The sequence below is a fragment of the Polistes dominula genome, unplaced genomic scaffold (assembly GCF_049000335.1).
Source record: "Polistes dominula isolate Pdom_NZ unplaced genomic scaffold, Pdom_raw_medaka contig_20, whole genome shotgun sequence".
NCBI lineage: Eukaryota > Metazoa > Arthropoda > Insecta > Hymenoptera > Vespidae > Polistes > Polistes dominula.
Genome location: NW_028301147.1, coordinates 7380970 through 7403522, shown reverse-complemented (window position 1 = coordinate 7403522; position 22553 = coordinate 7380970). Strand labels below are relative to the sequence as shown.

The 22553-nt window shown below is 33.9% G+C and overlaps 1 protein-coding gene across 6 annotated transcripts in view; it reads left to right on the top strand.

The window, feature by feature from the left end:
• Positions 1-22553, top strand: part of LOC107074202 (neural cell adhesion molecule 1-B) — a 124365-nt gene that overhangs the window by 71001 nt on the left and 30811 nt on the right. For all 6 annotated transcript variants that reach the window (XM_089177102.1, XM_089177100.1, XM_015335433.2 and 3 more), the window contains 3 exons: positions 10526-10655; positions 15993-16204; positions 17318-17635. In XM_089177102.1, coding sequence (XP_089033228.1) covers positions 10612-10655; positions 15993-16204; positions 17318-17635 — 574 coding nt within the window. In that variant the 5' untranslated portion in view covers positions 10526-10611. The remainder of the gene's footprint in view (positions 1-10525; positions 10656-15992; positions 16205-17317; positions 17636-22553) is intronic.

The window sequence follows — 22553 nt, the reverse complement described above, 5'->3', positions numbered from 1 at the left end:
TATATATACGTATATCTCTAGTGAAATTTTGTATTCTTTAAAATATTGATTATACATATTTATGATTTTAAAAGTCCAAAGAGTCAAATAATTTTGTTCAAATGGTTAAAATCAGATTTATACATTTAGAACACGTTACATAATTTGTAATTTTGAAGATTAATGTTTAAAAGTAAGGGACTTTAAAAAAGAGTGGAAGCTGTAAAACGTCTTCGTAGAATTGTGCCAGATGTAAATTGTTGAGAAAGAAAAAAAATGAAAAGTGGATGACGAAAAGGAGGGAAAAATGAGCGCAAACGTGACCATCCACAATACAACGACACATACTAGGCACTAATGAGTTAAAGAAGAAGCAATAATCTCCGAAAAAGATCTAAAATTTTTCAAATGATAATACAAAAACTTATTTACAGTATTTTTTTTATAATCGCTATTTTTCGTGAATCACCAATACTTTCGAGAATGAGTCAGTGATGTATATAATCTCATTCCAGGGTGAGGGAATATCATCAAAGGGAATCCCTAAAAGCGTGGTCTGTCGTGCATATACAGCAACGTTAAGCTCTTTAACATCTACTTATTCGTTATAAACATGCAAAGCAGAAACGCATCATGCGAAATTACGATTTCTAAAAACTATCACATTTTGTATTCAATTTATAGAACTTTCTAAAGTATACTACAAAGTACATTTGATATGATACATTAAAAAATATATCGATTATAAATGAATCAATAAGAAGAATCAATTTGAAGAAAAATATGTTTATCTTCATTAAATCTTCAGAGATTTCTTTTATTAACTAATTATGGAGATGCTATAATGAATTATGATCATTGCAGAAATTCAATAATTACGAAAAATATCTTTTTGATGCATGACAAAACATAACTTCTTTAATTAATAATTCAATTTTCTTTTCAATAATTTTAGATTTATCTCTAATAACATTTCAAAATTCTTTCTCTCATAATCATATTACGAATTTAAAATCTTATTTAAGATTAGAACCTATTTTAACATCTTGAAGAAAAAGAAGAAGACCACTTAGAAATGGTAATTTAACCTGTTTGCTTATTCGATAATATACGGGAGGTAAGAATTTAAATTAAATGAACGTAAGAGGTGTTCAATATTTTCTATGACGAAACGATTATTCATATATTAAAAAAGAAAAGAAAGAAAGATTTATATAATAATAAATTCTACTGCAATGCAATGATATATAATATAATTTGTGAATATAAAGCGAGATAGTAGATAATTATTAGAACCTTGAATAAGTTCTCGCTGTCTTTTTATAAAATAAAAACTTTATTTAAAATATAAAGAACAAAAACGTTTTATTGAAAGTATTGCCCATCACTAGAGACCGCTTTCTTCCATTTTTTTGGCAGTATATGAATTCCGCGTTGGAAAAACACGTCTTTTGAGGCTATTAAAGAATCGACCCATTTTTTAGCTTCTTCGTAAGAATGGAAACGCTGGTCAGCTAAGCCATGTGCCATCGAACGGAATAGGTGAAAATCGGAAGGGGCTATGTCAGGTGAATACGGCGGGTGGGGTAGAACTTCCCATCGAAGCGTTTCCAGGTAGGTTTTCACTGGTTTTACAACATGAGGCTGGGCGTTGTCATGTAACAAAATCACTTTGTCGTGTCTCTTCTCGTATAGCGGCCGTTTTTCTTTTAGGGCTCGACTTAAACGCATCAATTGAAGTCGATAGCGATCCCCCGTGATAGTCTCATTCGGTTTGAGCAGCTCATAATAAATTACATTCTTTATCTTCAAGTTCAAAATCATTATTTTTGAAGCGTCGAAACCAGTCTCTGCATGTCGTATCCGACAGAGCATTGTCACCATAAGTCTCAACAAGAATTCTATGTGCTTCAGCTGCCGATTTCTTTTGAATAAAGTAGTGCAATAAAATTCCCCACAGATACACTTTAGTTGGCACAAAAGTAGACATTTTCAAAACTAATAAAAAATTACTTTATTTACACTAAAGTGAACTATCATACACTGAAATTTCAGGTTAGATACAGTACTTCCTTGCAAGTGCGTTATTATTCGAAATTTCAATCACAGAGTACTGCTATTGCTATCTTTGATGAAACAGCGAGAACTTATTCAAGGTCCTAATAATAAAATAGGACAAGGTAATAGGTAGAAATATTTATTAATACTACTACTACTACGACTACTACTACTAGGCCGAGAAAGAGAGAGAGAAGAGAAAAGGCACATGCTACTTGTAGTTTGGCTCAGTCGTCGCACGGTAAAAATTGTAATTACAATAAATCGCGTTGTAATTGCCGCGGCAATTACCGGCGAAAGCGTAGCAGCCGCCAAAGACTCGTAAATAAAGTCGTGCTTGCGCGAAAGCTTCGAGAGCTAGTAGAAAGAGAAAAAAAAATCAGCAAAAGAGAGTGAGAAAGAGAGAGAGAAAGCTTTTCTCGTAGCAAAAATCGTTCCGTTAGTCGGTTCACCTCCTTCGTTCGCTCGTTATTCGTTAACATTTTTTATTCGCTTTTTGTTATTGTTGTTGTTGTTGTTGTTGTTGCTGTTCTTGCGAACTCCGGTTGTGTTCAATGTTGATCTGTTTTTCGCGATACGATAAACATGCTGGTTCATTAACAACGTTTCTGAGCATTGTTTCGATTCGATCAAACGAACGGAATCGTTGAGATCAACCGTTTATTGAACAATCCGTTAAGATCAACTACACCCTATTTTTCTTTTTACCTTTTCGACTTGTTCTACTCGTTTACTCGAACAGTTTTTTTGATTACTCTTTGCGCTAGTTCGGCTTTAAAACCCGACAACGTTGCGTTCTTGTGTTTTTTCCTTTTTTTTTCCTTTTCTTTTTCCTTTTTTCCCCTTCCCCCCACATGATGCGGACTCCGACGTAACAAAAAATACGACAGGAATTTCTTTGGAGTAATTAGAAATCTTAAAAATGTCCTTCGACATTTTATTCTTGACAAAAAACAATTTACAAAATACAAAATTTGTAATTGAAATGAATATTTATTCAAGTTTAATTAAACGATCAAGTGTTTTTTCTGTTTGTATTTTTGCAATTTTATTTACATTAAATAACTTGTTAACTTGGTACGATCGGTCATTGGAAAAACACAAATTATGAGATTTCATATTTACCACGGGCATGACGAATTAATTTGTCCACATGAGACATGGACAGAGTGCCGCTTTAAGAAAATCAATTCATCTTTCGGTTAAAATAACAAATATTCTCGTTTGTTATTCTTTCTTTTTTTTTTTAATATATTATAATAAAATAATATAAAATATGTTCGAGATATTCAATATAAATAATATATAAAATAATAAATAAAATTCTATAAGTTAACTTTTTTTCTTTTATTATTACTTGTTCAATAATAATTTAAAAGAAATTAATAATAATTTAAAAGTTCTTTTTAGAATCGATAAGAATTTCATAAATCTCGAGGTTTTGTCTTGGATCGATAAAAATATATGCGTGACTTAAGAGAACTTGTGTAAATTAAACAACAAATTTTCGTTTCTATTTCTTTTTTTTTATTTGTAGATTTCTATTTTTGCCTTCGTATATTGTGGACCTTTATCGTTAACCGAGCGTAGGCATAATTAATGCGCGATCAATCATACAGAATGTATATCCAACGTTGACTCGTACGTCCGTATATTTATGCAAATGGGAGTCGCGTGAATCGAACCGAACGGCTATCGATAAATCTTCATCTGAATATTTCAGTACCTTCGTTATTAAACTTATTTTGGATGAGAGAGAGAGAGAGAGAGAGAGAGAGAGAGAGAGAGAGAGAGAGAGAGAGAAAGAAAGAGAGAGAGCTATGAATTTTTTTCGAGATTAATATCTTATTCTAACATTAGTATGTGATCATTTTAGGAAAGATTAGAATCATTAACTATTCGTAAACACGATTCTCAGATTTTCTTTGGAAATAAGAATCTTAATTAAAGATACATTATATGTATAAGATCAATTTTTATATTTAATTTGGATAAATTATTTACTTACCTATTTATGTATAATAAAAATAATAAATAAACAAATAATGATATTCTACATTTTTTAACACCTAAAATCGATAATACGAAGTTTTCAATAGCTACGCCATATTTCTTCTGAGACATTGATTAGTAAGCATATTAGTAAATGCGAAACTATTCGTTTTCTATAAAACTTATGAAATATCAAAATATAGAAAGTCATTATTACATCTCAATTACTAAAAATTATAGGATGTGAGCAAATTATACCGTAAAATTACTTGTGAGTAACACTACATAGATGTCGTCAACATTTCCATTATTAATATTTTTTATTTGATTGAAAGTGAACAGTAAAAAGTATAAAAAGTTCTAAACTTAGATCCATTAACTATCCACGTATCACAGATACTAATTCGATTCCTTCTATCTACGTTTTAAGTTTTTTTAGTATTAGTCGATGATTACGTAGTTTTCTAAGCCGGACGTGGTTTAAGAGGAGGACTAACTCTCAATCAAATGAGAAAGTAGCCTCGAGATCCGGTTTTTAAACATACCTCGTTTCCTCTTTATTTCTCTACTTTTACAATCGTTGAAGAAAGAAATGCATACACGTATATATATATGTATTCGTATATATCTTTGTCTCTATCTATCTTCTATTCATCTATCTTTTTTTTCATTTCTTTCTTTCTTTCTTTCTTCAGTGTTTGCCCCGTTCGTGTTAATGCTTCTTTTATCGTCGAATCAATTGTATGAGGAAATGGTGAAAGAAGTAGTGGGAGAAGAGTCATCTAAATAATGGTCGGCTTTCTGGCTAATTGCCTGCCTTAAATCGTGAATAGGTTCGTTACGTTCGAGGTCATTACTGTAAGCCAGTTTCCGTCAAGTTTATGTGCACTACCAAGAAAAGAAAGAAAGATGGTATGTGTGTGTGAGTGGGTGGGCGGATCTGAAGAGAGAGAGAGAGAGAGAGAGAGAGAGAGAGAGAGACAGACAGAGAGAAAGAGAAAATAATAAACGCAACAAAGTATAAAGCTAGTAGTATATGTGTCAGTACTTACTTATCTACAAAGAATTCTAAAAGATTCGTTTGAATGTTTTATTTCATTTTCTTACTATAAAGGAAGATCAAATAGTAATAAAACTGCTGAGAAAATTAACGAAGAAGAAAAGAAAATAAAAGAAGTTATTATGGTTTGATCATTTAATTAAAGATAATTATTATCACGTTCAACGTCTCGAGCAGTTTTTACTCGATTTTTCATTCAAACCATTTGACGTTTTGACGCATTAAATTAATATGTCAACGAGTACAACCGGTGGTACATACGGACTGAATAGAAAGTTTTTACGTATACTATCGATGGTATACACATGGCCTTAGAAACTTTTTAAATATGAGTTTTTCTCTGAATAGGGTTGTTAATATCAGTTTAAAACCATACATATTATATATCGAAACATGTAGAAGAATATCAACAGTTAAAAGAGAGGGAGAGAGAGAGGCCTCGAAAATGATCTCCGCTTGGTTTAAACACAAACGAACATCAACGTCTAATTTCGAAAGCATTCATGTTTGATTCGGACCACATTCACATTTATCTTTGAACGGAGATAAACGGGCGGAGTCAAGAAAAGGCGTCTGCCGATTTATCGGAAGCTGCTAGTACCTTCGATGAAATAACCTTGTAGCTCGTTCGTTCTCCGACGTTGCCAAAGAGTAAGGGAGAACGTACGAATGAATGAACGAACGAACGAATGAAAAAAATAAAAAAGATAAATAGGATTGACTTTCAGTTGTAGGTATAAAAAAGAATAATAAACTTTTGGTATACCGAGAAAGAGTATGCGGGGCCCCAGGAACGATAGTTTATGAGATTCGTGGAAACCGAATGATTACTTATTTATGGCCAGGAGGGAAGACGGAACTGAATGGTACGAGCAAAGGGAAAAAAAGAAGAAAAAAATAAAAAAAACAGTAGAAAAAGAAAATACAAAAAAGGGAGAGAAGCTGCGAGCTCATACGCACGTTTTGATGTTTCCACTAATCGAACGCTCGAACTTACTACGTTCCACAAGCTGATGGATTCGTTTTCCACGTAGAAAAGTTATTTATGGGATTTCTTATGATGCCACCTTGTACATATCTCTCATTTTTACTTATCTTCAACTTCCTGGAACGACGTGGGCGTTTATGAACAAATCGCCATACACGATTACATCCTGCTTTCGAAACGTCAACGACGTGGACAAAAAGAAGGAGAAGAAACCATCTTGCCGTTATACGACGAATTCTAATTTTGAACTCTGGAACGATTCCATATCTTTTTAAACTAAAACCGATAACATTCTAATTACTTTTGATTAACAATTTATTGTAAAATTCTAATTTATCGTTATTATTGATTCAAGTATCGTTAATATATTATATAATATATTATATATTTATATATATGAATAATATAATATAATTCGTAACTTCGAAGAAACCCCATTTTTCTCAGTGAAATGAAAAAAAAATCTATGAACGGTTGTGTTGCAATTATTCAATGTTTGCACACGCAGAGATAGGATCGTTTCAACGATCGATTGGATCGAGTGGAGCGTAAAACTGGACGCATGGTGCGTGCGTTTAGCTATCGTGTTCATTCGTTCGTTCGTTCGTTCCTTCCTTCGTTCGTCCATTCGTCCGTTCGTTTATTCGACGAGAGCGACGTTATGTGTCTCCTCGTGTTGCTTCACGCGACAGGTGAACACACCATTAAGGTCAACCTCGTCGCAAGTTTTCCGAGCAGGGTGCAATAAACTATAGAAGAATGAGGATGAGTGAGAAAGGTGAGGAAAAAGGAAGATGGAAGAGCTTAACTATCCGGTCTCTGAGAGACTTTTCCACGCTAATGTATTCCTTCTTTCCTGTACTTTTTCCTTCACCATCAACGTCGTCAACAAAATGAAAGGAAAAGTAGTATAAGTATTAACCACGTATGCTCTTGTTTTTTTTTCTCATTATTTTCACCCTTTCTTTCGTATTTAAATTATTCCGTTGAATTAATAATAGAAATAAAAGGAATATTGATTATAATTATACTCGTTTTATTTGTTTTCTATTCTTCTATATTTCTCATAATTTTAATCTTTTCATTCAGATTCAAATTATCTTGTTGAATAATTTAACAGTTTCGAAAGAAGAAAACTGTGTTATGCAATAGTACCTACTCTGTAATACTTAACAGTTAAATTAGGCTTAGATACTAGTTTCATTAGAATCATAAGATGTAAGGAGGATGTAAAGGGGTTCTTGTGAGAAACTTGTTAAAACATGATAATTCTATCAACATGTAAATATAATTGAGTAACGATGCGCCCTACGATTGCGACATCAGACATCCATTTAATCGTCGTCAAACTCATAGATTTAAGGGACTTTCTTTCTTGTCCATTCACTTATCTCAAATTTCACTTTTCAACTTGTTTGCATCGTTATTATTTTTATGTGTTATAAGATTAAGAGCTGCAGAAAAGTAAATATGGTCTACAGTTAAAAAAATATTAATAGATAATACTAAAGATCTGGGACTGCAAATAAGCGCGGAAAAATCCGAATATATGGTAACCGATAGAGTTCAGAATAGGCCTAGTACTGGAACTTTGGTCGTCCGGGATAAAACTTTTGAGCGGGTCAGAAACTTTAGGTATTTAGGATCAATCATAAATCAGACGAACGAAATTAACGAAGAACTTAAAAAAAGAATCAATCTAGGCAACTCATGTTTTCATTCGGTTAACAAATTACTCAGCTCGCTATTACTGTCTAGGCGATTAAAAATCAGGATATACAGGACAATCATCCTGTCGGTAGTTCTTTATGGTAGCAAGTCGTGGTCCCTTACGTTACAGGACGAAAAGAAATTCAGAGTTTTCGAAAATAAAGTTCTTCGTAAAATCTTCGGTGCAAAACGCGATGAGAAAACGGGCGAATAGAAAAAACTTCATTCCACGTTGAAGTACATCGATTGTATAACAAACCGGTCATTATAAACGTCGTAAAATCACGCCGATTAAGATGGGCTGGTTACGTGGCGCGCATGGGGGAGGATCGAACGGCGCACAAAATATTGGTCGGTATACCAAACGGGAAAAGACCACTAGGTAGACCGAGACGTAGATGCGAGGATAACATTAGAAGGGACCTGAAAGAAATAGGATACGAAGACCGCGAATGGAAGGATCGCGCTCAGAGACGGGAACAATGGTGGGATTTGGTATTTGCGGCAATGAACTTTCGAGTTCCTAATGCCAGTTAATAATAATAATAATAATAATAATAATAATAATGTTATAAAGTGTTATAAGATTTATTTATTAGGAATAGCAATTAATTCGATGCCATTTAATAATAAATTTAATATTTATTTATTAAGTAATCATAGATCTGTTATTCTTCGAAAAAGTGTCCATTATTTTTTCGATAACTTTATTCATTATTCAGACAACTGCTGAATTCCTTGACGAAATAGATATGGCAATTTTAGCGTAATGAGTTAAATATCAAAGATCCGCATTAATTACTACACTTAATAATAGTTGTCCCTTTCTCAAAAAAACAACTTTCTAACTAAATGACTAGCAAACATATATTACGAATGCAAACGTACTTTACACTTTTGCATTCGTTATAGTATAGTCATTTACAGCAGTGATAACGAACCTTTTTTTTATCACGGTCTCAGTGGATAAAAGTCAAATAAAAAATGTTTTATTTATCAGTCGCAGGGTAAATATTTGAACAGAGTATTTAGAACCTAGAAACAAATTCAACATTTAACTTTTTAATTAATTTTTAATAAAAAAGAGAAACAAAATAACAATTGTACAGTTTAATTTTATTTTAAATCAATGATAAATTTTCTGATACTCGAGATGATCGTTAAATTTTTGTATAAGGAAATAATTAAACCCATACATTTTGAGTTTTTAACCACTTCGCTACAGGCGACTTCTCCGCCGTGGTATTTCTGCTGAACGTGCCGCCGCGCCAAAAATGTGCACGGTGCTCGAGTAAAATCAACAGCGCCCGCGCTTATGCTTCAAGGCAACCCGAGTTGGTTTGACGGTGTTTATTGAAAAAAGACTCCACAAATTAAAATATTTATAACATTTAAACATATTAACTTTTTATTAAACTTGATTTGAAGTAACTCTAATCGTTCGTCATATGTATTATACAATGTACAATGAGCGGCATTTTATGCATAGCGACTATAGCCGCCCGTAGTATGTGAGGGGCATTTTATGTAAAGCGACTTCAGTCGCTCGTAGTACGTCAGTAGTATTTTATAGAGAGCGACTATAGTCGCCCGTAATGGCGAAAGGGTTAATGAAAATGAAATATAGTAATAAATATATCGATAATTTTTCAATTTTGTTTAATGAAAATAGGAAATCTCAATTTTTGGAAATGATATATACAACTATAATTAAATTCTTATAAAATTCATAGTTCAATAAAACTTCCCTCACGGGTTCACTCCAACGTTATTCTATATGGTAACAAACTATATTTGTATTGTAATGTAGACAATAAGTCTTATAGTGTTATATATTTTGATTTCCTTTCCTTTGTAGACGATAAGTCTTATATTTGATTTCCTTTTCTTTTCTTTTATTGTCTATCTTTTTACATCTATTTAATTTCCTGTTGAAATCCGATCTTGATCTTAATTAAACAAAACCCTACGATCTTTCCGATTTGTATTGAAAGCCCCCTCCTCCAGTGATATTGGAGGCCAATAAGATTCATATATTTTCTTTCCTTCTCCAAAAAGAGTGTAGCTCATTTTTGGTATGCATACAGTAGTCCCTCGACTTTCGCACATAATTGGTTCCTGAAAGTGTGTGCGAATGTTGAATGTTCGAAAATAGTGGGATGTAACAAAATTTGCACTAAAAACTGTGTTTTAAAGTATTTATCTAAATTAGCAAAACATACAACTCGTTGATGCACGCCCTAATGCAAGACTGAAACTGTTTTGTTCTCTTTATCCGAAAAATGTCACCTGATGGTTCTGAAAGGGGACATCCGGTCGCAGAAGATGAAACAGTTGAATTTTTAAAAATGTGCGAAAGTAGAAATCGCGAAAGTCGAGGACCGCCTGTATGTGAAAGTAAGTAATTAAGAAAGTCTGTCCTTGTCATTCTTCTGTATTCTGTATCAGTTTTCATAATTCCGCTCGACATATTACATATTAATTAACATATTAAATAAATTATTATTATTATATATATCTGTATCTGTGTCCAGCTGTCTGTTTTTATTTTTCTGCACCCCACAATAATGGAAATCAATTCATATAAGTTTCCTTGTTGGGAGGTAGGTGGGGTGTGTTTCAACAGACAACTACTTAATATTACTCTAATTTCTGTTAATTTATTAAAAAAATTACAAAAAAAGAATATGATAAGAAGAAAGATCTATTACATCGTTTCTTTTTTCGTTTAATTTCAGTGCCAATTACTACGATAGAAGGTGTGGTGGGGAATAAAGCGCTTTTACCGTGCGATATACATGCCCCGAACAACGACGACATAAACATGGTGCTCTGGTTCAAGGAAAATGGAAGTGAACCGATTTACAGGTAAATCACGTACATGTAGTACGAACGACGTATCATTCATCTCAGCGTAATAAGTAAATCATTTTATTATAACGCCTCGGTTAGAAAATCTCGTCTTTTGCATTTATGCTTCACAGAATAAAGCTAAAAATCCGATAGATGAAATTGTATTATGTAGGAACTATTCGAACAATTTTCATTCGGATCACGTCGATAGTTTCTTCTTCGAGATCGCCTAACTTCATCTCTTTCTTTCCTTCCTTTTCTCTAACATTTTCTTTCATCGATTCAATGATAATGGGAAAGTTCTCTCGTTTCGACATGCACGTTCGACGTCCTAACTTTGCCCCTCGTTTTATTGAAAAAAACTCCAAGAGAAAAAAGGAGAGAAATTCTCATCGCTTTGGGTTATCCCGTTCACGGATCTATGTCTTTCGCATCGACATTGAAAGAGAAAGAAACAGAGACATCGAGATAGAGAGAGAGAAAGAGAGAGAAAAGGAAAAACATAAGAACGACAAGAATGTCGATGACATCGTGTGTGCAGTTAAATTTCTTTTTTTTTTTCAAAAATAATGAAGATTAGGGTTTTTTAAATGAACTCTATAGAAAATGTATAATTTAACATAGTAAGATTTATAAAACATATTCGATTTACGTTACTACAGTATTATTTATAGATATTTGAGTATTTAAACTATCTTATATAATGTTACTTGATCTTTTATTAAATTAATCCGTATTTTAGTTAGATATACATTTTAAATAATGTGCCACGATTACATCACATATTATATAAAATGACGTTCTCAAGAATAAAAAGGGTGAATTTTAAGAGAAAAGAAAATAAGGAAGGGGTAGCTGGGGGTGGTGGCGGAGTGGTGGTTGTAGGGAGTGAAACACATAACCAAGACTCGCATCAACTCTTGTAAAGTCAGTTTAATCTTTACTACGACAAGAAAGTTTATATTTAAAGGCAACCTCGCGTATTCGTACATTTTCTCTAGTAGATTCCACCCCTTGTCATGAGGCCACCCCCCCCTCTGTTCTCCTAAGCCGTCTTCTTTCTCGTGGCGACACAGAAAAATATTTATTGTACGACATCCTCCTATTCGCTTATCGTACGTGCGAGAGACTGTTATGCGAAGATCCTATTCGCGTTTCTCTCCTTTTTCTTCGTAGCAAACATTTTTCTTATTTTTCGTCTTTTTTCTCTTATTTTTATCCTGTTTTCCTTTTCCTTACCCATATTTATTGTTCATTCGTTCGTTCATAACGATCAGCATACGGATTTTCTAAACGTGTGAAATTTTAAACGAAAGTTTTACGCGATGAATCCTTTCTTGAATCGAATACGAATCTTTTGAAACGCATCTGATATGAGCTATATTCTGAAAATGCGCAAACATTATCGATGTATTCGTTTATTAAAATCTAATTTAAATAAAAATATAACCTAGTTTCCGTTTAAAATAAAATATAGATTTCATTGTAAAACGTAGAAAATCTTTTGTTTAAATTATAGATAATAATTGCTAATACAGATAATAATATAATAATAATAACTTATATAATAAATTATATAATAATAATAATAAATATAAATTGTTATATAAATTAAATATATAATAATAATAATAATTATTATTATTATTACTACATATCAAGAGAAAAAAAAGATATTTACATGCTGATGAATGAATTTCTTGCTTCGCTTTAACTATTTCTGACAGAAATCTAAATAGTAAGATTTTCTCTAATTATCATCATTATCGTTTCTTACATTAGTTTAGTTTACGTATCATTTCATTTGGCACAAGTATCAAGTCTTGTAAACGATCGTGTTTGGCACATAAGCTACACTTAAGGGTTATCCATTTCTGAGAGCTGATTGACTCATTAGTGCTGAAGGACAAACTAATGAGCCATTAATTTGCACACGATAAATCAGTTGCCTGACCGCAATGATTACTCTCCTTCTCTCTCTCCTTCTGTCCTTCTCTTCCACTCTCTCTCTCTGTCTCTCTGTCTTTGCGTACGCAAAACATACGCGGACATATATATATATACTGCATATATTCGTATATACAGACATATGATCGCCTACCTAAAGTTATTCATGGAATCTCCAATGAAACGTTAATGCGAGCATGATTCGTACATACTATACAAATAAACCACGATCGGTATATGTTCGCGAAGTATTGAAACAAACTGTGATGATAGCGTCAAACATATTTCTTCGTTTATCCGTCAGCATTTCTCTTTCTCTCTCTTTCTTTCTCTCTGTGTCTCCCTCTTTTTCTTTAATTTATCTTCTTTTCTTTTTTTCTTTTTCTTTTTTTTCTTCCTATCTGCACCAGGATTCACATATTACTTTTTAATGGAACTTCGTGTAACGTCGCGTATTCGTATATCCCCCAAGGATGGTTATAGAGAGTGGAAAGAGTGAGAGACTAGAGAAAAATGTAGTGGGTGACATCTACGTAAATAAAAAATGCCAGGTATGTGACACTTTCATGTTTTCCACGTACAACGATAATAACAAAGGTCATTGTTCCGAAGATAACGCAACGCGTTAGAAATGATAAATGCGGGCTAACTGTGAAAATAAGAATAGAGATCCATAAAAGAGTTTTAATATATATTTCAAGAACAATTTTTTTTTAATTTTTTTATTAAATATTTTTCTTTTATATATTAAATATTAAAATCTATCGATATGCAATAATTTTCTATTATAGAAACGTAAATATGATTTGGAACCACTGAAATGATTACATTGAACTATTTAAAGTATCATACTCTTCGTGGAAAGAACCCGAAACTCTCGACGATCTATATCCGATTCTATTCGAAATCCATTTGATTCTATTCGATGGACGAAAAGTTCTATGGTATTTCACTCTTTCCGATTCGCGCCTTACCCAGTGTCGTTTTCTCACTTGTAATCTAAAAGTGCTCATGCTCCGCTTGAGAGAGAAAAGAGTAAGGGAGAAGGTTCTTTGAAAATAAAGAAAAAAAAAAGAAAAAGAAAAAAAAAGAAAAGAGAAAGAAAGAAAAGTCATTGGTATCAATATTCTATTTCTTAAGACTGAAAGAGAAAAAGAAGACATAAGGAAAGAGAATAAGATAGAAGAATGGAAGGGGCAAATAAAAGTACGCATTTTGGCTGCCACGTTTAGGCCAAATCCAACAGGATTATTTTAACCCTACTATCCTTCTATGTTTATGTCTATGTGTTTCTTTTTTCTTTGTATTTTTTGAAAGATTTTTCAAAGGCTTGACTAAAATATCTTGCCAATAAGACGGTGAAAGTTTAGGACACTTGAGTGAACGTGCCAAATGCGGTGACTCTACATTGCTAAGCCCGTCGAACTTGTCGAACAGCCACGGAATAGGGCCAAGTATAATCCCACGGAACAAGTAGAAGAACGAAGAATAAATGTCCTACCCTTATCGTTTTCTCTTAATCTCAACCCCTTTCTAGAGGAATATATTTCTTAAACGCAATTCGTCACATTTGGTTCGAACATGGTTTTTGATCTTACGCTAAAGTTTAATTCGCACGTTTTCGCAACGTTAAACATTTCGTTTTTAATTATAATCGATTATTCCAGAATAATTCTTTATTCTTAAGTTCTTGTTTAAATTAGTGTATATAATTAATGATAATACGAAAACAAGATAATCTCATTTAAAAACGAATTATATTTAATAATTGGATCCTTTAAGATCAGACTCACGATTTTTTATCTAATGAGAGAGAGAGAGAGAGAGAGAGAGAGAGAGAGAGAGAGAGAGAGAGAGAGAGAGAGAGAGAAAGAAAGAATTCGAGTTGTTCTCAAAGTGTTCCCTTAATTAAATTCTATCTAATTAATTATATTTCTTTCTATTATACACTAATACGATTCTCTGATATGAATATTATTAGCTTTAAGAAAACGAAAGAATAAAATGAAACTATCAAAGTGCGAGCGCACGCACTAACATAGCAGAATATGTGGAACATGGTCGATTTACGATTGATGATTTACTTCTCTTTAGCATATCTGCAAAATGATCGTTGAATAAGTCTGATGGAGTAAGATCCTGATAAATAATACTTCCTTCCTTCCTATTTCTAAATGTTGACGATGACAGAATCTGAGAAACGATAGGAGAAAATCGCTTTCCTAGGTTATCGTTTGGGAGTTGAAAGCAATGCTCGTTGTCAAACGACGAGACCAAGAGAAAGAGAAAGAGAAAGAGAAAGAGAAAGAGAAAGAGAAAGAGAAAGAGAGAAAAAGAGAATTGTTCGCGCAGAATAGTTTCACGTTTGTGAGGAGAATCTTCGCGAAGTGCGAAGTGGAAGAATTAAATCATATTTCATCGTCAATGCTGCGGAAGCGAGTGGAGTCGTGCCACCAGGATATCTTTGGGAATACTCAGTCACGAGCGGAAATCCGAACTCCCTTGCAGTCGTAGAACGCAATTTAACTTTTAGTCGGTCGCTCGTTCACTCGCTCGCGAGGAACCACCTTGCCTAGCATTCGCTTTCTCTCTTTCTTGTAATCTCCCGTTCTCTTGTTAAATCTTCTCTCTCTCTCTCTCTCTCGTTCTCTCTCTTTCTCTTTGTCTATTTGTCTCTCACTCTTTCTCTCGATCTCCCTCGCTTTCTCGGTACCTACGGATGCTTAATATGCGATCATGCAGGGAGGATGGCTCCCAGGTGAGAAACTATGTTAGGTATACCTACTTCTCGTAGCCTTTTATCTACTTGAATTACAATTCACGTATGGTATCGTTTTTCTGCTAAGATCCCTTCTCTCTCTTTCTCTCTCTCTCTCTGTTTTTCTCCCTTTATATTCTTGTTCCTCTTTTATAGTTTCCATCCTAAAGAGGTGTTCAAAGATTAGATGCTACCGAGTAGAAATGTTTAACCTTTCCGAAGGATGGAAAATTGATTCCATTTCTGAATACTTGTTCAATCGTTAGTTCTATTAAAAACCGGATTGCAGGCATCAAAAAGTAGTTACTCGTGTAACCACGTCGTGTACCAATTATGTTAGAATTACATGGCGATTCGATACGCCATAAGACGCATTAGATATCATGATTATCCGTGCGTCCTTCATGCATTCTTTCGTCGGCCGAACGTCTTTTAATCGGGTTGAATGAACGTCCATGATGATCCGTAAAATCACATTCCTTAACGTTCTTTAATGTCAAGGATCTTGAAGCGGATATTCTCAGGTAATTCGTAGGTTGAAAGCATAAATGCAATAAAGGAAGCGTGTATCGAACCAATAAAGATGATCTTTTTTCGAGAATATCTCCGTTCTTATGAATAACGGTGAATATTATGATACCTTGCAGCTTTGACATACGCGGTCGCCGACAATTCAGCAATGCTCGGCTTTGGTCGTCGCCAACAGCACTGGGACCAAGAGCTTTTTTTATCACGGCTACGACTCCGGCATGTCTCTGTATCGATCGGGTCGAGATGAAGGACGAAGGAATCTATCGATGTATGGTGGATTTTAAGAATTCACCAACTCGTAATCAAAAGATGAATTTTACCGTAATTGGTAAGTTTTTTATCTTTTACTGAAAATAAAATTAATGATTTTATCCAATTGATTTGCAGATACGTACATACACGCTTGACAAATATATATTTTATATACTTTAGTACATTTATCGTGTTAAGGTTTTTTATAATGACGTGTTAGTGTAACATCAATCATATTATATCAGACGTCACTATTATTCATTTATTTTGTTAGCATATTGTGATTCGTTTGAATAATTATCTAAATTTGTTTAAATATGACTGAATATAAGTTTTGATCCTTATACTTTTCCTTTCACTTTATACGAGTTTAATATTCATGTTAGACGTATAGAATTGCCATTAGTCGTGTAACCATTTTTTCGGTATCTTTTTACCTCCTCGATAAATTCCTCGTGCTCTTTTTACAACAAAAGCATTTTCTATGAATTTTAATTTTAAAGCACCTCTACCTCGACCCACCCGTTAATAAATTCTTTTGAACTTTATACGAGATAATGCGAGATCTTAAGCTTTCGTCGGCAGAAAAAGAGAGAAAAGGGAGAAAGTGAGAGAGAAAAAACACGAGATCATAAATAATGTCGCATAGGTTAAAAACTCGAATCTTTCTCGTAGGTCAGAGTGTCATAAAAAATTTTATTACGAAATTAAAGATGAAAAGGAAGAGGACATAAGACATAAATATAGACCTTAAAACTACAATATATTATATTCATCTATTACGTTCTAAATTCGTTTAAATGAAACTAATTATTTGTTAAATTAGATTCATAATAGTTAAATGAAATTAAAAAATACGGAATTTTCATATACAAGATGTTAAAAAAACCTTACGATTTTCTCCGAAATGAAAACAAAAATTAACTTTTCTACTGCATTTAATTGCGATTTAATACTCTTATCGATAATTATTGCAAAAGGTAGAAGCTTTTTTTGTCGGCGTCTAAAGAATGCAGCTCTTTCGGCAGAGTTACATGCCAGGTATTATTGGGTTAGCTTCTATATCGATACTATTATGAAACAAGATATTCCTTAATCCATAGCTTTTCTAACTTATACGATTTCCACTATAGTAGAAGATAATCTGAATACTAATAGGTGGAACGAGCTTTTCGTTTGTACGTTATAGTGCCTCCTTCGAAGCCCGAGATTCTGGACAGCACTTTGAAGAATAAGTCGAGGGTCACGGAATCCTACAACGAGGGTAGCGATGTGCAACTAATCTGCCAGGTTAGAGGCGGCAAGCCACCTCCAAAGCTGACGTGGTACCTCGACAACAATGTGATAGACGAGTCCTATACCTATAACCGCGAGTTTGCGCTTACGGTTAACCACTTGTCGTATCCGAGAGTCGGCCGACAACATCTCAACGCAAGGCTATCCTGTCAGGCCAGCAACACCAACAAGGTGACTCCACAGATCAGGGTCCTCGTTCTCGACATTAATCGTAAGTCATCGTTTCACTTTTTTGTCTCTTTCTCTTTCTTTCTTTTCTTTTTTACTTTCTTTCTTTATTTTTTTTCCTTTTTTTAATTCTGAGACCTTTCATAATCTTTGCTTTCTCCCCATCTTGCTCATCCGTATCTAAAGTTCACGAATGCTCTCGTTTTCTAGAAGGAATTCTCTAACCGTCTTCAACCATTTCAACCCTCAGCTTTATATTCGTTGAATTTCTCTATCTCTCTTCCTCTCATTTTAAAAAGAACCACAGTTTCCTCACGTTCTCGCTCTCTTCTATCGCATTCTCAGAACTTTCGTGACCCACTTGACGTGACTGGGTGATAATTTTCTCCTTGTCACGTCGGCCAAAGAGAAGAATTCTGCGAGCTTGAACGAGCTCGTCTCTCGAACTAAGGAAAAAGACGATAGTGGCGATCTTTAAGAGAAAATTTTAATAAAGCCTCACGGTGACGAGATCTTTCGGGTCTTTCTTTCCCTTCTTTCTCATACCTCCACATATACTTAAATTTTTATACTTTCCCAAACGTCATCATTAACTTTCCCAAATTGAGGAGAGAGAAAGGACACGGTCTTGGAATAGCTACATAAAAAAAGAAAAACTTGGACTTCTTCAATTATTTTCTTTTCAGTTTAAGTAAAGCGTGCCGCGAAAGCCTTTTCAGTTGGTTCCGTTTCAGAGAAGACACGTTCACACGGTGAACCTATTAGTCGTTCGTTTGAGATTAACCAGCGGAGATAACGGTAACGCCTCTTGTAAGACGGATCAGAGGATCGCGTGCAAGCGTGCTTCACCTTCCTTCGATTTCGTGCTCGTATACGAGCTCTTGGCGTGCGACACCACAGCAGAAAGACTCAACGTTACTGACTTTCCAGAGCTTTGTCGTTGTTGTTGCGTTGCCAGCTAGTGAGAAAGACGATATTGTTTATGACGATGACGCCGTTGGTGCTCGTCGTCTTAACGATTGCGTGTCCTTTATCCTGTGTTACTGTGTTCAACCTCTGAGGACCTAGAAACGTTGTTTTTCTCATGAGCTCTTTCTCTAAAGGTCGATTTGAAATACCTGTCCTGTCATGGAACGATGAAATGGACTTTTGAGTCCATTAGGTGATGAAAGATATTAGTTAGATGACCGGCTTAGAATCTTTGCAAATCATGATAATGTTTTACTACATACAAATTGCCTTACAAATGAAAATCGTTAATGTTGTTTGTGTAGTGTATTTATATATATATATGTCTGTATGTAGGATCGAAAACCTAATAGGCATTCGTAAGAAAGTTACCGATAGTTCACTGGTTAGTCGTCCAGAAACAAAAAACCTCGTGCTCGATTTTTGGTCCATTTAGTCTAGCAATTCAATTTTTTCACGAATTCTACATATATGACATGATAAATTATTATCCAACTATTCAACTAGGAAAAAATTTAATGATGCGCGGGTTAAGAAATATTTCTTACTCGTAGTAAACATCTTTCTTAGAGTATATCACAAAATTATCCCAAAGATAGTGTTACAACGAAGGGCTGAAGAGGTAAGAGAAACTGAGGGTGAATAAGAGAAGCAGCAGGAGGGATGTTTGGGCTTCTTCTCTCCCCTGTTACATTCTTCGAGGGTGCCGATAACGTTAATGTAAACACGCGTATAACCATTAAGGAGTAGTAGTCTAGTAGTAGTCATGGCCGATGTTAAATTCACGCTTGGTTGATCATGATCGAACGTTAAGTACATACAAGGACACACAGTGGAATAACTTTACGTGTAAATTCTCAAGACGTGATATATCACTGCATTTATGCCACCCTTATTCTCTTTGTTTCTCTTTCCCTCTCCCTCTCTTTCTATCTCTATCTCTCTCTCTCTCTCTCTCTCTCTCTCTCTCTCTTCCTTTCATTTCTCGATGCAGTGAAACAGCAAGAGCCTTCTCGTTGAAAGAATCACGAGAAGGAGTTACGAGTACATCCTTGGTCTAGAAAGCACAAATTAGGTCTTATCTCTTGGGTATTACTAAAACTCAAGGGTGTGAGAGATTTACCATGTCTGAAAGTCAATTCACACTTGGATGAGGGTAACCGAAAAGCGAGATGAAATTTCATCGGATAGAAATGAGCTGGTTCGATCGTTCACCGTATTACTTGTGGATTATTCCAATCGTAATATCAATCTTAAATTCTTACGATTGGATAAATGTTCTTTTTACAGAAAAGAGAAATTTCTATTATTTTTTTTTTGAAAGGGTTAAATTTATAATTTTATTTTAAAAAGTTGAGATACCCTTTCCCATGTAATAAAATATTATCAAAATATTATTCCGTTATTTATTCAATACATACAATATAGAACGGGATAAATTTTTTGAACGAATTAATTATTTTGAATGATCAATTTAATGATAAAAAGTAATAAAAGGAATGATTTTTGGTAAAATGAATGTCGAAACAAAGCTTGCACATTTACCGTTACAGAGGATTATTGGGAATATCTTGAACGGAATTCGACTAATCTTCATTAGTAGGATAGAAGCCGACAGGACATTATTCATGAGCGACATTATACGGTGGCTTTCGTCGAACGGACGGTAGAATGGCTGCAATGGCGGAAGAGAGAAGCAGAAGCGCACAGCTTTTCCTCAGTTTTGCTATGAAGGAGCAAACGGTGGTTGGTTTAGCTTCAACGGCTCGTCCCTAGTGCCGTTGCTAATTCATGTCCGCTCGATCTCTCATTGTTTATATACGTGGCACGTTCACGAAAGCGGGCGTACACGCTCGTGCCTTGATGTTTATTCGCGCGCGGTGATGCGCGTCGAGTCTGTTCAACGAGCGATGATTAATAACCGTGGTCGACGCGTTGACCGATCATCCGAGCATCCATTTTGGACGTAGCCTGTCCTACTATTCGTCTCGTTTTGCGATCAACGCCTAAATGAAATCTCATTTTCGTTACTATTAGGTGGTTCGGAAAGTCGTTTCGTTTTTCTTTTGTAAAAATGAAGATAATTTTTGCTTCGAGGTTAAACCTAAACCTTTCAAGTGGTCATAAATAGTTAAATTTGATAAATAATTAATTACGTATAAATTTTTAGAAAGACATATTTTCATTTAGCTCTGGTATATAATTCATTAAAATTAGGACACATATATTAAGTTTATCAAAAAGTTCTATTCTCATTGTTCATAAAACTACTTTTTTTTTTTAATTTTAAAAGTAATTGTATGCTAAACGGACAGAAATCTTTAATAGACCTATTATATGTACACATATAAGGTGTGTCGGGGGAATATGCCACTTTGCTATATCTCCTATAATTATAAGTAGATATCGATAGGAGCAAGATTGAGGTGTTTATTATGTACAGCTGACCATACTGCGTGAATACTACAGTATACCGACGTAGTTTTCAGTTGCTTTCTAGACACAGTTGGATTAACTTAGTGAGAATCTAAAATTTTCTGTAACTTTAATGTTTATTTTCTATCATATTTATACGTGTTTCTTAAAACGAGTTTTTATTTATTGTGTAGAATTAATAATATTTCATAACGGCACAGATTTTAAAACATAATAAGTACGATTTTTTCTTCTTTTTTTTTACTTTAACATTTTTTTGTGCATTCGGGGCAAAATGCCACAAAATGAGTTGGGGTAATATGCCAGTGGCATTTTGCCCCGAAATCTAAAAAATAATTTTATAATAAATTCAACGCTATATAAGTACGAGTTTTGTTTATGATATAGAGATGTATATGTTTGTTTACGCGTAGGATTAAATTTAATACAACTTATGACTCACGTGTTTACATACGATCGACCAATACACTACTATGCATGAATTTATTACAAAAAAGAAAAGAAGGTAATATTGAGTGGTACTATTCTTTTATTTTGAAGGTAATTATGGTTCGAAAATACGTAAAAAAAACTGACCGAAGAAGCTGGACAAAAGATACTTTGAAAAAAACTTTAGATCTATTGGCTGAAGAAAAAATAACAGTGTGGCAAGCATCAAAGGCATTCGGTATCTTATATCGTACTTTAAAACGTTATTATTTGAATCCTTCTGCTAAAAAAATTGAGAACCGAAGTTTTTTGGACCAACATGAAGACGTTTTATTGCAATACATTAAAAAATTAGAGAGTGCTGGATATGCTGCGAGCAATGGCGTTAGTGGATTCAGAGCTTGTGGAATTGTTCCATTCAATCCTCAAGCTATACCTGATCGTGCATTTGCTGTATCTGATTTAGCCGAGGCAGCTGAAAAGAATAATGAAAATAATGCGATGGAGATTGATGATGGAGATAATGACAATTTAGTAAGTGATAATCAAGCTGCTCAAAATTTGATCACAAGTTTCGAAGAAATTAGACCGTTCCCAATTTTGCCAAAACCTAAAGTGACTGCTAGAAAGCAACATGCAAAAATTTTGACAAATTCAAATAATATTGTTAATATGAAAAAGAAAAAAGCAGAAAAAGAGAAAAAAGTTACAAAGAGAAACAATTTGCGTAAGAAGGTGACAAAAGGTTCAAAAACATCCAAGAAAAAAGTTGTATCCGATGATGAAAATTCTGATGAACCAATGAACATTTCCAATGATTCTTCTGGTGAAGAAGAAACTTTTGAAGACCTTTGTCCTGTGTGCCACATAAGTTTTTATAGTAAGAAAGGACCGAAATGCGATTGGATGCAATGTGACAATGTGAAAATTGGATGCACGAAACTTGTTGTGAAAGTGAAACTTGTCCTGTATGTAAATCATAAAATTTGTCAAATTTATTATTGTTATCTCGTTTTTTTTGAAGCTATTTATTATAATTATTAATATAGTTAATCGAAATTATATTTGTTATACTGTAAAAGTATTAAATTACGAGTTATTTGTGATATTTACATGAAATTAAGTTC